The sequence below is a fragment of the Hypanus sabinus genome, chromosome 4, assembly GCF_030144855.1.
Source record: "Hypanus sabinus isolate sHypSab1 chromosome 4, sHypSab1.hap1, whole genome shotgun sequence".
In the NCBI taxonomy this organism is placed as follows: Eukaryota; Metazoa; Chordata; class Chondrichthyes; order Myliobatiformes; family Dasyatidae; genus Hypanus; species Hypanus sabinus.
The window spans coordinates 123724975-123740255 of NC_082709.1; the positions used below are offsets into that span (position 1 = coordinate 123724975).

The 15281-nt window shown below is 39.7% G+C and overlaps 1 protein-coding gene across 1 annotated transcript in view; it reads left to right on the forward strand.

Annotated features, from left to right (window-relative positions):
- The window catches only part of cnksr2a (connector enhancer of kinase suppressor of Ras 2a), a 579374-nt gene that overhangs the window by 380084 nt on the left and 184009 nt on the right, over positions 1 to 15281 (forward strand). Inside the window, exons 11-12 of the mRNA XM_059968066.1 lie at positions 4940 to 5151; positions 13383 to 13476. Coding sequence (XP_059824049.1) covers positions 4940 to 5151; positions 13383 to 13476 — 306 coding nt within the window. The remainder of the gene's footprint in view (positions 1 to 4939; positions 5152 to 13382; positions 13477 to 15281) is intronic.

The window sequence follows — 15281 nt, forward strand, 5'->3', positions numbered from 1 at the left end:
GATAGCTATTCTTATAATTTCTCATACACCTCAGACAAATATTTATCTATTTCTTCATTAAACATGCATATTTCCTGCTTTTGCAAGGCTTTTTGTGTACACATTCAAAAATCTGACCAGTGTGAATGTTTTCCAAAATCTAATTTTACCTGATAGATTTGAAATGTGTGGCTGCTATAATATTCTTAGTTTAAGTGCAGTTTTAAATAGTGTATATTCATCACCTTATCACTCTCCTTCAGCTTTTAGCATATTTAAATTACATGGTTCATCTGTTTTTGAATTTCTGCTTGAAGTTGGAAAGTACGTGACATATTAAGGCAAGCCACAAGCCTTGTCTTCATAAACACCCCTGCACTTGAATATAATATGCCTATTAGTTGTAAAAAAGGATGCCCAGTAGTTTCCAGTGGACAGACGCAACAAGGCCATGACAATAAGTGGTTACCAATTCTGAATTTTGGGCGAACTCACATAGATCATAAAATATTCTGTTGGAGAATGGGTTGTAGCATTGATGTTTTCTGAAGCATGTTTCAGCTAGCAGTACTAATGGAAGACGTGGCTGTAAAAAAGTCCACTTCCCAAATTTTAATTCACTGCTACATAGGATCGCTGAAGGAAAATAAATGAGCAGAAAACAAATTTAGTTTTGTGTTTCTACTTCTTGTACCGATGAATTAGATCCAGAGCTGTTTCAGATATGGCAGCAAGGTGCCACAGCAGTTGCTGTTACTGCCTAACAAAGATTCAATACTGACCTTTGGTTCCATCAGTGTGAAGTCTGCATGTTCTCCTCTTGACAGTGTGGGCTCTATCAGCTAGGTGCTCTGTTTTCCTCCCAATGATATGATGGAAAGTTAATTAACTAATGCATTTGCTACTCAGTGTAAACACATGTCAAAAGTATCAAGGGAAGTTAGTGGCCATGTGAGAGAGAACAGGTTGCAAAGAACAGAGGAAAAGAGGAATGGGACTGCTGAGGTAAATGGTCTTCTGTGCCAAATCAGAGATTAAGTGGGTATTTGAATGCCGCAAAGAAAATTAAGAGGCTTTTTTCTTTGTTTCTTCCCTTAAAGATTTCAGTACACAGGTCTCAGAGACTTAAATGATTTAAAAAATAATTCTTCACAGGTTCCCCTGAAACTCTCTCTACTTGAAATCGTGTCCATCCTTTAGTGGTGTTGATAAGTTTAACCTTAACAATGCCACAGACCTAGAGACAGAAAATAGGAACCCAGCAAGTGGACATTTAAACAACTCTTAAGATTTTTGCATAATTCTTGAATTAATATGATGGTAAATAAAATAAACTTGTAACATGAAGGAAATAACCAGTTTATCTTTTTAACCTCACTTTATAATGGCCGTCCCAATAACAAATCATCATAGTTTATGCTCCTGTAAACTAATCCCTCAGGCAATATTACTGTGACTTTACTGGGAAATACCTATTGGCCTAGGCTCCAATCTCATAAGCATTAATTTATCTTCATTTTGGATGAATTTGAACAGAGAACTCAGGACAGTTCTGTCTTAAATAACAGAAGGAAATATTTGACACAAGTATGCTGAAATAGCCATTCGATAAAATTGGTCACGGTAACTTCTCAATTTGCAATCCTTTAATGTGTGTGTGTTTTTTTTCAATCTGCTGATCATGGTGTTCATTAATATTTCTGGGATATAATAATCCTCCACTCCATGCACCAGACATTAACATTCAGCATTTTCACTTCAGCCAAATTGAGATTAAAAGCCTCACAAACATTTATGTTCTTCCTTCTGTCTAGGGATTCAAATTGTAAATGTTAGTTTGTTGAATAGCAGTGATTACCTTGCTTCAACTTCTTTGTGGAGATAAACCACACTGGATAGAACAAGTCTGTCATCAAGGAGAGAACTTCCTCCAATGCAGCAAAATAAGTTGGCATTGTGTCATAGAAAATTTTTATATAGCAAATCTATATATCATACTCCAAATGAAATGCTAATTGAATTATCTTTATTACATATGAAAAGAAACACTGTTTACAAAAAAAATCACTTTTCTCTATTGAAACAAAATTACCAGGCATTGAGCACAGGAGTTGGGATGTTAAGTCGAAGTTGAAGACCTAATTTTGATTATTGTGTCCAGTTCTGGTCATGTGCCTGCAGAAAAGATAGCAATAAGTTTGAAAGAGTGCAGAGAAAATTTTTAAAGATGTTGCCAGGGCTTGAGGACTTCATTGTAGGGAAAGTTTGAATAAGTTATGTCCTATAACACACAGTGTTCTCAACAAAAGAAAAAATTCTCCCCCATTCAGTTTAGATTATGGACAAACATTAATCATCTGAATGTAGGTTACATTCAGCAGAATGTATTTCATTGGAACTCAGTTATACCAAGAATATTTTGAAATGGCAGATTCCACATTTTTATCTTTGCTGTTAAATACTCCACAGTTTCTAACATTATTCAAATTAGATTGAACTTCGTTGGACTTATTTCCTGAAAATAATCAGTATGTCTATCCATTCGATTTCCAGAGTGCTATCATTTGATTGCAGAGAACAAAGCTAGTTCTCCAAGCACTTCCTTACAAACTCTCACAGTCTCGAAACAATGCCATAAGTACCAAGTAACTCCCTGTTTCAGTGCTGCTCATCCAGGATCGATCTGGATGCCTTAGTTTCTCTGGGATCAGGAGATGAAAAAAAATCTTTAGTGAGTGAAGTGTTTAAATGGTTGAATAGCCTGCCGGTGCTGATTGCCTGGCCTACCTACACAGAAGAAACAGTTGAACAAGGCAAAGGAGGATGCAGCTATTCTTAGCAGCACAGGAGCAACCCTGTGGTGACAGAACATTTAGGCTCAGAGGTGGATTATAAGTCTTTGTACGAGAGCCACCAACGCACTCTTCAGCACAGAATCCCTGCCGGAGCTGCAGCAACACTACCGGCTTCTGATACGCCTGCACAGCTCTCTCTCAGAAGAGAGAAAATTGAAAGGAACAATGTTTTCCTTCAAAACAACTAAATCATGTTGTATTGGTTTGAGGTGTACTGCTGCTGCTAATTTATTCTCACAACACTGCTTTAACAGTGATATCAATGGCTGATAGTTAGCACACTATGCTGCTCTGAAAATGGTATTGTGAGATGACACTGAAACCCTATACAACTTCAATCATACTTAAACATAACATTGCTTTTTCTAACAGTGTAGAAACAATTACAACTCGACCACAGATTATAATTTATTTCCCACCGAGATTAATTTACTTGGACGGTATTTTATAGAAAGCAGTTATATCAACTGTGTGTTTTTTTTAATGGTGCCACTGTAGACTTGCTTGCACAGTATAAATGATGCTGTACCTTTTATGCATTTTTAAAAGTATAAATGTCTTTTTCAAAATGACTGCATTTTGCATGCACCTTAATTATAGTTATTCTGATGACTTTTTCTGATTCAATTTCTCCACCACCATTTCTGTCACCCCACAGCCTGACTATCCCACCAAAAAGAAAGTCTCCCGAGTTCTAGATTTCTAAACCCAAATCAACGTCTGTACTTCACTAACCTTAACTTTCATCATAATCATTCCAACATGTCCAAATGTTCTTTTTCACCTGACAATGCTGGACACAAAGTAGTCACTGAGTTGTGGATTGTGTGGATGGTAGCTTTTCTCCCTGACACTTGATTGACAAAGTAGACAGTTTTACATTGGAAAATTTTGGTCTTAAGATTCTTATTGACATCTTGAATGAAGATGTTGTCACTTTTATTTTTGGCCTCTGCAGAATTCAAGGAAACACAAAAAATACATTGCCACAAAGTCCAGTTGATCTTATAAGAAGCTGATTATCTCAGCTGTTTGGTGCTTTATCCATCCTTACTGATTGATCGTGAAGTAAATACATTTCGTTAGTTAGCAATTTATACCCTTCGACATGATAAATAAAAAGTCCATGCTAGATAGAATTTAACGAAAGTCGCAGTTCCTCCTCCCTTTATTTCTCTCTTTTCAGTGATCTTTATCCTTGCACAGTAGTACTGGTCCCTCGAGTTTCATATCTGCAGCCCAGTGATAAATGTTGTTGGGTGAGAATGTGAAATGAGCCACATCACTCACGTTAAATGAAAACGTGGAAGTTTCTTTCTCAGGTTGGTGGGAGAAATTGAAATACTGTCATGAGAAACGGTATTGAAAATCCTTGTCCAAATATGGTAGAATTGATCGTGATCTTCCAAATTTCAAGCCTCATTTCTTAAAAGCAGAATTTTCCCATCAGTTATGCTTATTGGTTTAAAGTAGATTACAACACCAGGTGGTATCTTCCCTGGCAGTGGGGAAGCACAGCAATTTCTTCCCAGCAGTTTCAAATCCTATCATTTCTGGTATCCATGGTACCGAGTGGTGAAGATTTACTGCAAAACTGTGATGAACGTAGCTCAAAGAAATTGCAGGTAGCATTTCCACAGAACAGAATGGCTGTAAAAGGGCACTTATCATAACATGAGCAAATCAAGTCACTGATATTCTTATTACTAAGATAATGACCATCCACTTCTTAGAACTTACCAAATACCTCCGGTGACATAAATAGGTTTGACATGTCAATGTACTCGGTTTTTTTCCTAAGACTGCCAAGGTTAAAATGCTCAGCAAAAGAAGTATTATTTGATCCCATATAGAGTTCTTGTTCACTACTGCAAGTGATAAAATAGCTTCCACTGACCACAATTTCCTCATAAATTGCAGGTTTGTGAATAAACAATTGCAAGTGGAAATGCAGCAAAAGTATTGTTTGAACCTGAAAACTCAAGGGTATTGGCACCACATGTCATTTTATAGACATTCTTCCATGTGTGTCATTGGTTTGACTTCTGTTTGCATAACCAGAAATATTTTTTAAAGCCATTAAACTCTTTTTTTCCAAATAAAAGGGATGAAAAAGGCAACCTTCCCATTGAGGAGCCCAGCAGGCACGTTTTAGGCAAACCGGTGCACAAGGGATCAGAGTCTCCCAATTCTTTCCTGGATCAAGAATATCGGAAACGTTTCACCATGATTGAGGGAGATGCAATGATTCTCAGCTATGATTATGACACAACCAGATCAAGCGTTCCAGGCAGAAGAGAAAATACTCTGACTTATGGTAATTTACCTCCTATTTATTCTTTTTGTTTTCAGTGTGCTTTGTTCTCGAAAACAAAAACATCGGATTTGAAAAATCCTACAGCCACTCTAGTGGTCACTCTACTAGATTCACCTGTACACCTGCCCATTAATGGAAATATCTAATCAGCCAATCATGTTTCTGTAGCTCAATGCATTAAAGCATGCAGGCATGGTTGTTGTTCAGGCCAAACATCAGAATGGGGAATAAATGTGATCTAAGTGATTTTAACTGTGGAATGATTATAGATGCCAGACACAGTGGTTTGAGTATCTCAGAAACTGCTTATCTCCTGAGAATTTCATGCAAAATATTCTCTGAACTTTTTACAGAAAATAGTGCAAACAGCAAAGATCATCCAAGTGAGTGACAATTCTGTGGGTGAAAATGCCATGTTAATGAGAGCAGTCAGAGGAGAATGGGCAGACTGGTTCAAGGTGACGGTAACTGAAGTAACCACACATTAAAACAGTGGTGTACAGAAAAGCATCTCTGAATACATGACACATCAAACCTTGAAATGGATGGGCTGCAGCAGCAGAAGATTACACAGAAGGTTCCACTCCTGTACCTAATAAAATTGCCACTGCGTGTATATCCAGGTGATTTTTCTCAGATGCTCTCAATTAAATTCAGGAAGCAGAGATCACATTTCAGCTTTCAAACCTATTCCAGTCTCCTCAGCGATTGAAATAGGAGGCCTTCCCATCTCTCTTATTTTGCTCTCTGCACTATGTTTCTTACAGCATTTCCAGTGTTTGATTTCAGATTTCCAATATTCATAGTTGTTTCCTTTGGTGTTTTCAGCTAACAATTCCACTTCTTTCAATGAAGCCCCCTCCACGTCAGCCCTTTATTCCTTTGTCCTGTCCCACTTGTTATTCTGGCTTTGTGGATTGTTTCAGCGTCACAAGGTTGCATCACTGAAAGACCCTGACGCAGGAGCACTGCTGACCTAATAAATATTTTAATAGTTAATAGACATGGAGGAAATAGAATCCGTGGAAATAAAGAAATTGTTGTGCAAATGAGTGAATTTCAGCTTTGAGTTGGAATTCATTTACATGAATTAGCTGGTAATTTCATGGCTTACTTAAGGTGTCATTGAATGATGTGAATTAATCTGTAATTTCATGGTTTACTTACGATGTCTATCCCAGTAACAAATGATTATGACCTGATAAGAATTTACTAATAGTCTCCTCACCCTATCCATCATGAACCTGAGAGATTCCAAAACCTAGCAACCTCTACTCAGTGGCAGCTTTATTAGCTATACCTCCTCTTTATTGTAAATATCCAGTCAGCCAATCACATGGTAGCAATTCAATGCATGTGGACATGGTCAAGAGGCTCATTTGTTGCTCAGACACAACATTGGAACGGAGAAGAAAGGTGATCGAAGTGACTTTGGCCATGGAATGATTGTTGCTCCCAGACGGATGGTTTAAGTATCTCAGAAACTGCTGCTCTGAGATTTTCATGCACAACAGTCTCTAGAGTTTACAGAGAATGATGCAAAAAAAAAGAAAGCATCCAGTGAGCAGCAGTTCTGTAGGGGAAAGCATCTTGTTAATGAGAAGTGACGGGAGAATAGCCGGACTAGTTCAAGTTGATAGGAAGGTGACAGTAACTCAAGTAACCACACTTTACAACAGTGGTATGCAAAAGAGTGCCACTCAAAGCACAGTACATTGAACCTTGAAGTGGTTAGGCAAAGATGGCAAACATACACAGGAAGTACCTCATAAAGTGACCGCTGAGTGTATATACCATTTTGCACCAGGTTCCTTTTACCCTCCAGCTTATTAATGTACACTGCCTTCCATTTAAGCACTGCCTTCTTTTTAAATCTATCTACTGTCGTGCTCCTCCAAGGTAGGGTCACTCTTCCAGGTCTGGATTCCTGACTCTCCTGCTCAATTTCTTTGCTCCACCATTGGTGGCATTGGCTGTAATCACCATGTATCTATGTCTTGGTGTTCCCTCTACAACCCTCCCCATCTTTCTGTCCACACATATTGGTCATCCATCCTTATATCTCCTTTCGTGGCTCATAGCCAAGTTTTGTTTCCGTAAATCACCTTGAAATGTTTGACGATATAAAGAAATGGTAGAATACATGTTGTTTTTGACTATAACAGCAGAAAATAACAATTACTGACCAAAATTTCAGTGCAGGTAAAGCTGATAATTTGATTGGTAGTAAATGGTTATTTTCCCTAAGATCTGTACAAGTTAAGTAACAAATACTAATGTAAGCTACTATCACTACAATCTGAAGCCTGTAATTTCCCTTTAAGAAGTGTAATTTTGAACCAGCTAAATGAACTAGCGATTTTACAGTCTTCTGAAGGCTTCAGCGAGCTTGACTTTCAGGAATGCAGGTACAACATCTTGAAGCAGACAAATTTCAAGCCAGGCTGAAAAGTCTATGCTTTAGTCTAGCACAGTCTATGCAATTACCTCTCCCTTGCTTAATGTTAGATAACGTACAGTCACTGGAGAACAAGGTAGAGAACCGGCGGGGAAGATTGCTGTATGGACGGGAAATAAAGTATTGCAGCATTCTCTGTTTTGCTGAGACATGGCACACCACCCCCCCACACACACACACACACATACTCCAGACACCCGCTACAACCCGAGGGGTTCTCAATCCACTGGATAGACTGAACTGCAGGTCTGAGGAAGGCAAAACACAGATGTCAAACTGGCACTCGATATATTGAGCACCATGATGAACAAACAAGGAGCAGCCTAACCTGATACCAGGTCACCACTTCAGTCAGGTTTGCTTGAAAAAAACCATGGCCTAATTACTATCAGCACATCACTTGTAGCACCAGGGGACCCAACACACTCGACCACTGCTATACCATCATCAAAATTGCCCACCATTCCATCCCTGGAGTGCATTTCAGGAAATTTGATGATCTGTCTGAACTACCTGCATTAGGAATAGTCAGCATGGCTTTGTCAAGGGCAGGTCGTGCCTTACGGGCCTGACTGAATCTTTTGAGGATGTGACTAAACACATTGATGAAGGAAGAGCAGTAGATGTAGTGTATATGGATTTCAGCAAGGCATTTGTTAAGGTACCCCATGCAAGGCCTATTGAGAAAGTAAGGAGGCATGGGATCCAAGGGGACTTTGCTTTGTGGATCCAGAACTGGCTTGCCCACAGAAGGCAAAGAGTGGTTGTAGATAGGTCATATTCTGCATGGAGGTCAGTGACCAGTTGTGTGCCTCAGGGATCTGTTCTGGGACCCCTACTCTTTGTGATTTTTATAAATGACCTGGATGAGGATGTGGAGGGATAGGTTAGTAAGTTTGCTGATGACACAAAGGTTGGGGGTGTTGTGGATAGTGTAGAGGGCTGTCAGGGGTTACAGCGGGACATCCATAGAATGCAAAACTGGGCTTAGAAGTGGCAGATAGAGCTCAACCAAGATGAGTGTGAAGTGGTTCAGTTTGGTAGGTCAAATATGATGGCAGAGTATAGTATTAATGGTTAGACTCTTGGCAGTGTGGAGGATCAGAGGGATCTTGGGGTCCAAGTCCATAGGATGCTCAAAGTAGTTGCGCAGGTTGACTCTGTGGTTAAGATGGCATACGGTGTATTGGCCTTCATCAATAGTGGAATTGAATTTAGGAGCCGAGAGGTAATGTTGCAGCTATATAGGACCCTGGTCAGACCCCACTTGGAGTACCGTGCTCAGTTCTGGTCGCCTCACTGCAGGAAGGATGTGGAAGCCATAGAAAAGGTGCAGAGGAGATTTACAAGGATGCTGCCTGGATTGGGGAGCATGCCTTATGAAAGCAGGTTGAGTGAACTTGGCCTTTTCTCCTTGGAGCAACAGAGGATGAGGCATGACCTGATAGAGGTGTATACGATGATGAGAGGCATTGATCATGTGGATGGTCAGAGGCTTTTTCCCAGGGCTGAAATGGCTGCCACAGGAGGACACAGGTTTAAAGTGCTTGGAAGTAGGTACAGAGGAGATGTCAGGGGTAGGTTTTTTTACACAGAGAGTGGTGAGTGTGTGGAATGGGCTGCCGGCGACAGTGGTGGAGGTGTATATGATAGGGTCTTTTAAGAGACTTTTGGATAGGTACATGGAGCTTAGAAAAATAGAAGTAACCCTAGTAATTTCTATGGTAGAGACATGTTCAGCATAATTTTGTGGGCCGAAAGGCCTGTATTGTGCTGTAGGTTTTCTATGTTTCTATGCACGCAGGCAGAGGCAAAAGAGTAAGGCATCAGAGGTAAGGACAACAAAGAGTTAGTCACAGGAGGCAGAGGAGTGGTCACAGGATTACATCAACTCAGGGGACTGGGCCATGTTAAAGGACTAATCAGATGACCCAAATAAATGTGCCACAGTTGTTACACACTTTATAAAGACATTTGTGAATAAGTGTGTCCCCACAAAATCATTCAGTCTTCCCCAACCATAAGCCGTGGATGCACCAAGAGATCTGCAGACTGTTGGCATTCAGGTCTAGTGACCTGGGAAAGTACATCATGTCCGGCTCAGACCTCCATTAAACCATCATAATGCAACATGGCAATTCCAAACCAAACCCGAATCACAGAAGGATGCTTGACAGCTGTGGCAATGTTAGAATGCTATCACTTCCTACAAAGCAAAATCAAGCAACATATATGACAACAAGGCAACCAGACCATTAAACCAGACTTGGAAGCCCTTCTGCACGATTCCCTAAAGGTTAATTTGTAGATTGAGTTAGTGGTAAGGAAGGCAAATGCAGTGTTAACATTCATTTCAAGAGGACTAGACTATAAAAGCAAGGATGTAATGCTGAGGTTTTATAAGCATTGGGTGAACTGCACCAGGAGTACCGTGAGCAGTTTTCTGCCCCTTATCTAAGGAAAGATGTGCTGGTTTCAGAGAAGATCCAAAGAAGGTCCATGATAATGATTCTGAAATTAATAGTTTAGCATATGAGGATCATTTAATGGCTCTGAGCCTGTACTCACTGAATGAGGAGGGATCTTCTTGAAACCCTTTGAACCTTGAAAGACCTAGTTAGAGTGAATGTGGAAAGCATTTTTCCTATGGTGGGAGAGTCTAGGACCAGAAGGCTCAGCCTCTGTCCATTTAGAACAGAGATGAAGCAAATTTTCTTTAGCCAGAGCGTGGTGAATCTGTGGAATTGTGGAGGCCAAGTCATTGGGGATATTTAAAGCAGAGGTTGATGCATTCTTGCTTAGTCAGGGCATTAAAGGTTGTGGGGAGAAGGCAGGAGAATAGGGATGAAAAAGATAATAAATCACCCTTGATGGAATGACAGACTTGATGGGCCTAATCCTGTTCCCATGTCTTATGGTTATTACACTTCAACTATCAGTCTCCTGAACCAGCTTGGATAGCTTCTCTCACCTCAACACAATTTGTCTTTTGCACATTGTTTTTCAGTCTTTGTGTAGATTTTCATTGATTCTACTGTATTTATTTGTGCTACTGAGAATATCTGAAAGAAAATGAATCTCAGAGTAGCATAAGGTGACATATATGTACTTAGATAATAATTTTTAAAATTATGGACTTCAACCAAGGTCTGCAATTTTGAAACACTCTGATAAATAGAATGATTTATAATAAAGGTCAAGAAGCAAGGATAGGTTTTCTATTAACAAAGAGCATTTGACATTTTATAATGCACCACAATCAATGTACATAATATTAGTTTTAGTTATCCCCTTCACTTGCCATTTAATAAGATTGTTTCAAGATAAATGAGCTGTATAGAAGGTGACAAGTAGAAAATGAAAATTAAGTGTAGAAAGAAGTGAACTGTAATTACACACACTTAAGGTTGAGCCCACTAGGGGATAGGCATTGTGGATTGGGTGTTGTACAATAAACCAGAAATGATGAGGGAGCTTAAGGTAATAGAACCCTTAGGTAACGGTGATCATATCAGGAGAGAATACACCCTGCAATTTGAGAGGGGGAAGTTAGTCAGATGTATTAATACTACAGTAGAGTAAAGGGAATAACAGAGGCACGAGAGAGGAGCTGGCCAAAGTTGATTGCAAGGGGACACTAGGAGGGATGACTGCAGAGCAGCAGTCTGGAGTTTCTTGGAGCAATTCAGAAAGTACACGATAGATACATCCTAAAGATGAAGGAGTATTCTAAAGGCAGGATGACACAGCCATGGCTGACAAGGGAAGTCAAAGTCAACCTAAAGGCAAAAGAGACGGCATATAATAGAGTAAAAATTAGTGAGAACTTAGAGGTAGGGAATTTTTAAAAAAAACAACAGAAAGGAACCAAAAAAAAACATAAGGGTAAAAGGAGCATGGATAGAGCACTGGCTGGTTGGCAGGAGGCAAAGGTGGGGGTGGGGTGGGGGAAGGAGCCTTTTCATATTGGCTGCTGGTGACTAGTGCTGTTCTGCAGGGGTTGATATTGGGACCACTTCTTTTTACGTTGTATGTGAATGATTTGAATGACACAATTGATGGCTTAGTGGCCAGGTTTGTGCATGATACAAAGATAGGTGGAGGCGCAGGTGGTGTTGAAGAAGAGAGAGAGGCTGCAGAGGACTTAGACAGATTAGGAGAATGGGCAAAGTGTTGGTAGATGGAACACAGTGTTGGGAAGTGTATGATCATGCACTTTGGTAGAAGGAATAAGAGCTTTGACTATTTTCTAAATGAGGAGAAAATTTAAAAGATCTGAGGTGTAAGGATATTTGGGAGTCTATGTGTAGGATTCCCTGAAGGTTAACTTGCAGATTGGGTCATTGGTAAAGAAGGCAAGTGCAATGAAGCATTCTTTTCAAGAGGACTAGAATATGAAATCAAGGATGTAATGCTGAGCTTTATAAGACACTGGTGAGGCCTCACTTGGAGTATTGTGAGCAGTTTTGGGACCCTTATTTAAAAAGGATGTGTTGACATCAGAGAGAGTTCAGAGCAGGTTCACAAGAATTATTCCAGGAATGAAAAGGTTGTCATATGAGCATCAATTGATGGCTCTGGGTCTTTACTCGCTGGAATGTAGAAGAATGAGGGGTGATTTCATTGAAACCTATTGAATGTTGAAAGACCTAGCTTGAGTGGATGTGAAGATGTTTCCTTTGTTGGGGAGTCTAGGACGACAAGGCATAGTCTCAAAACAGAGGAATGTCCATTTGGAACAGAGATAAGAGGAATTTTGTAGCGGTATTCACTGCTACAGGCCGCTGTGGAGGCCACATCATTGGGTGCATTTAAGGAAGAGATTGATAGGTTCTTGATTAGTGAGGACATGAAGGGTTCTACAGAGAAGGCGGGAGAGTGAAGTTAAGAGGGAAATGGATCAGCCATGATGGAATGGTGGAGCAGACTAAGGAGCAGAATTTGGTAATCCTGCTCAATGTCTTATGGTCTTAAAAGCAACACACAACTGGAAATATAAACTGTAACTCATGGAAGGACTTAACAGATCAGGAAGCATCTGCAGGGAGAGAAATGTGTTCAACCTGTTGATCTCCCATCAGCTATAGTGATAATTCAAGATACAGAGGAAATGAAAGCATGCAAGAGAGAATCATGCAGGACCATGAAACATAACTAATTAATAAAAAGAAACGTTCTGAAAGAAGGGGAAATATGCTAAGGGCAGGGAAAGGAAGCAAAAATGGGCTGAGAAGAGGTTGAAATGAATTCGAAAACTATCATCTGGAAGTCTTCTCTGAGCTGAAGAGCTGTAGCGTCTGTTAAGAAGGTAACATTGTGACAGTGTAAAAGGCCAAATAAAAAATGCAAGTAGCATTTTTCTCCATCCCTTACCCTCAGGAGAAGGTAAGGTGAGATTACTTTAATGGAAAATTAAAGTTGCTGAATTTAACTTTAAATACAACAGCATGTAATTATCATTTCTTCCAGTTATGACCACACTAAGCTCTGGATCTTAATTGTTTTCAGTGTTTTTGTTTTGCAGTTTTACTCCATTTAACCTCACCTTCCTGCGACAGATACGCCTTCTTTGTTTTTCTTCCCTTCCCAACAGTTCTGTATGTTAAAAACTGTCTTACTATAAATGTTTCCAGTTGTGATGGTGAATTTGCACAAAATTGCTCCCTCTCTAGCCTAACCTCCTGATTACTTCCAAGATTCTATGGTTTTATTTCAGATTTCCTGCAGCTGCAATATTTAGTAAGATTTGAGCACTTTGTTTTGGTGTTTCTAGGCAAACTAAGGCCAATTTCCATGCCAGTCGAATACAGCTGGGTAGGAGAATATGAAGATTCTTACAGACCAAAAAGGGATGGACGAAGAGGCAAGTTATATTTCTTTAATTACTGTGTAATCTCATTGACCTTCTTGTATATCTCTTCAAGGAACTCAAATCAAATATGTACAATGCGATACCCATGCACAAAGCCATGCTGACTATCCCTATTCAACCCCTGTCTTTCCATAAGCTTATATATCATAGCCCTCACAATCCTCTCTAGTAGCTTGCCTAACATAGATGTTAGGCTTATTAACCTATAGTTCCCAGGCTTTTCTTTGTAGCTCTTCTTAAATAAAACCACAGTGGCATCTGCCCTCCAGTCTTCTGTCACTTTATCCTAATCTCAGCTAGGGCTCCCACAATTTCTTCTCCAGCTTTGCAGAATCCTTTGTTAAGGTAATTTTCATTTCTAATGGAGAATAGTTTCTGGACTATTGCAGGGTGTGGGGCTTCATATACTGATTGGATTTTGAGCATGCTCTTTGCATATTTCAGATGATGTCGGTATACGTGACTGAGCAGCCTGGAAATATTAGTTCATCCGGGCATGATTCTTGCTTTAGTTCTTTGAGATCAGTTAGAAACCATCCTGCCCCAAAATGAACAAGACTAGAGTGATTAAAGACTGCTGTCTTTTCTTGCCAGAAACATAAACCCTATAATTCCTGGGGGATCTTGAGGTTGCAGACAGAAGGAGAGGCAACAGTGACCCAGCTGACTTGTGGAGTCTTGACATGCTCAAGTCACTTTGGCTTTGTCTTCAGCCTGCACGGCATACACTGGCCAATTTTAGCCAAAAATGGAATCAGTTTGCTAAATATTTCATGAGACTGAGTTGGAGAATAAATTGGGCCACCATTCAAGGCATCTGCAGCTGCTGGGCATGTCTTCCTGCTCTGCATTTTGCATCTTCGATATTCTTCTATGTTCTGTTCTTGGCCTTCTTTGATTCACTCACTGACTGGATAATTTCATTTTCAATTTATTTAAACCAGTTTATGGCCTGGTTTTACCCAATTGGAGACATCCCCACTCCTTCCCTCCCAGTTTTGACAAAGTGTCTTTGACCTGAATTGTTGGTTCTTTTTTTCCTCCCACTGATGAGGCCTGACCTGCTGAGTAGTCCCTGTACTTCCTGCAGATAGACTCTTTAGATACCCAGAACAAGCGATGCAAGATTGTAAACCATTGTGAATCAGGATGAATGAAAAGTTTACCTTTTGATGCTGTTAGCACCTTACAGTGCTACAATGTAAAGTTGCAATTGACTCAGACACATACATTATCAAATGATCCATTGACAGAAGCCAGCTGCAGTTCCAAAGCTAGATATTTTGTTGGACTTGTGCTTCTGAAGAACTTGATCATTAGCTCGTGAGGTCTTGATGGAAGCAGCACTACAAATCAAAGTTTGCATTCTGCACATATGGAGAACAAATTATACGCATTCAGACTTAATAATAATTTCCCAGTTCTTTGTTTAACTGTAGCTGGAAACTATATTGTATTGTAAATATTGGGAAATGTGAATCATTTTGGAAAATTGTAAATGCTCCACGTGTGCAGCATTACACACAGTATGCTGGTTGAGATTAGTCTTTAAGTATTTAGCTGAGGAATTTCAGTCTGCTTTACATTTGCCCATTAAATTGACCGTTGGTAAAATGTATTGATTTCATTTAGAGCAAAGAGACATCAGGATTATATTTTACTGTTATTTCCTATGATTAGGGAGTTTGATTTCATTTCAGTTATTTTTTGCACATGTTATTGCAAAGTAGTGATATCTGTACCTGTCATTGATTGAATTCTTCTGTACTCATACCATGGAGAAATACCTATCTCCCTGAA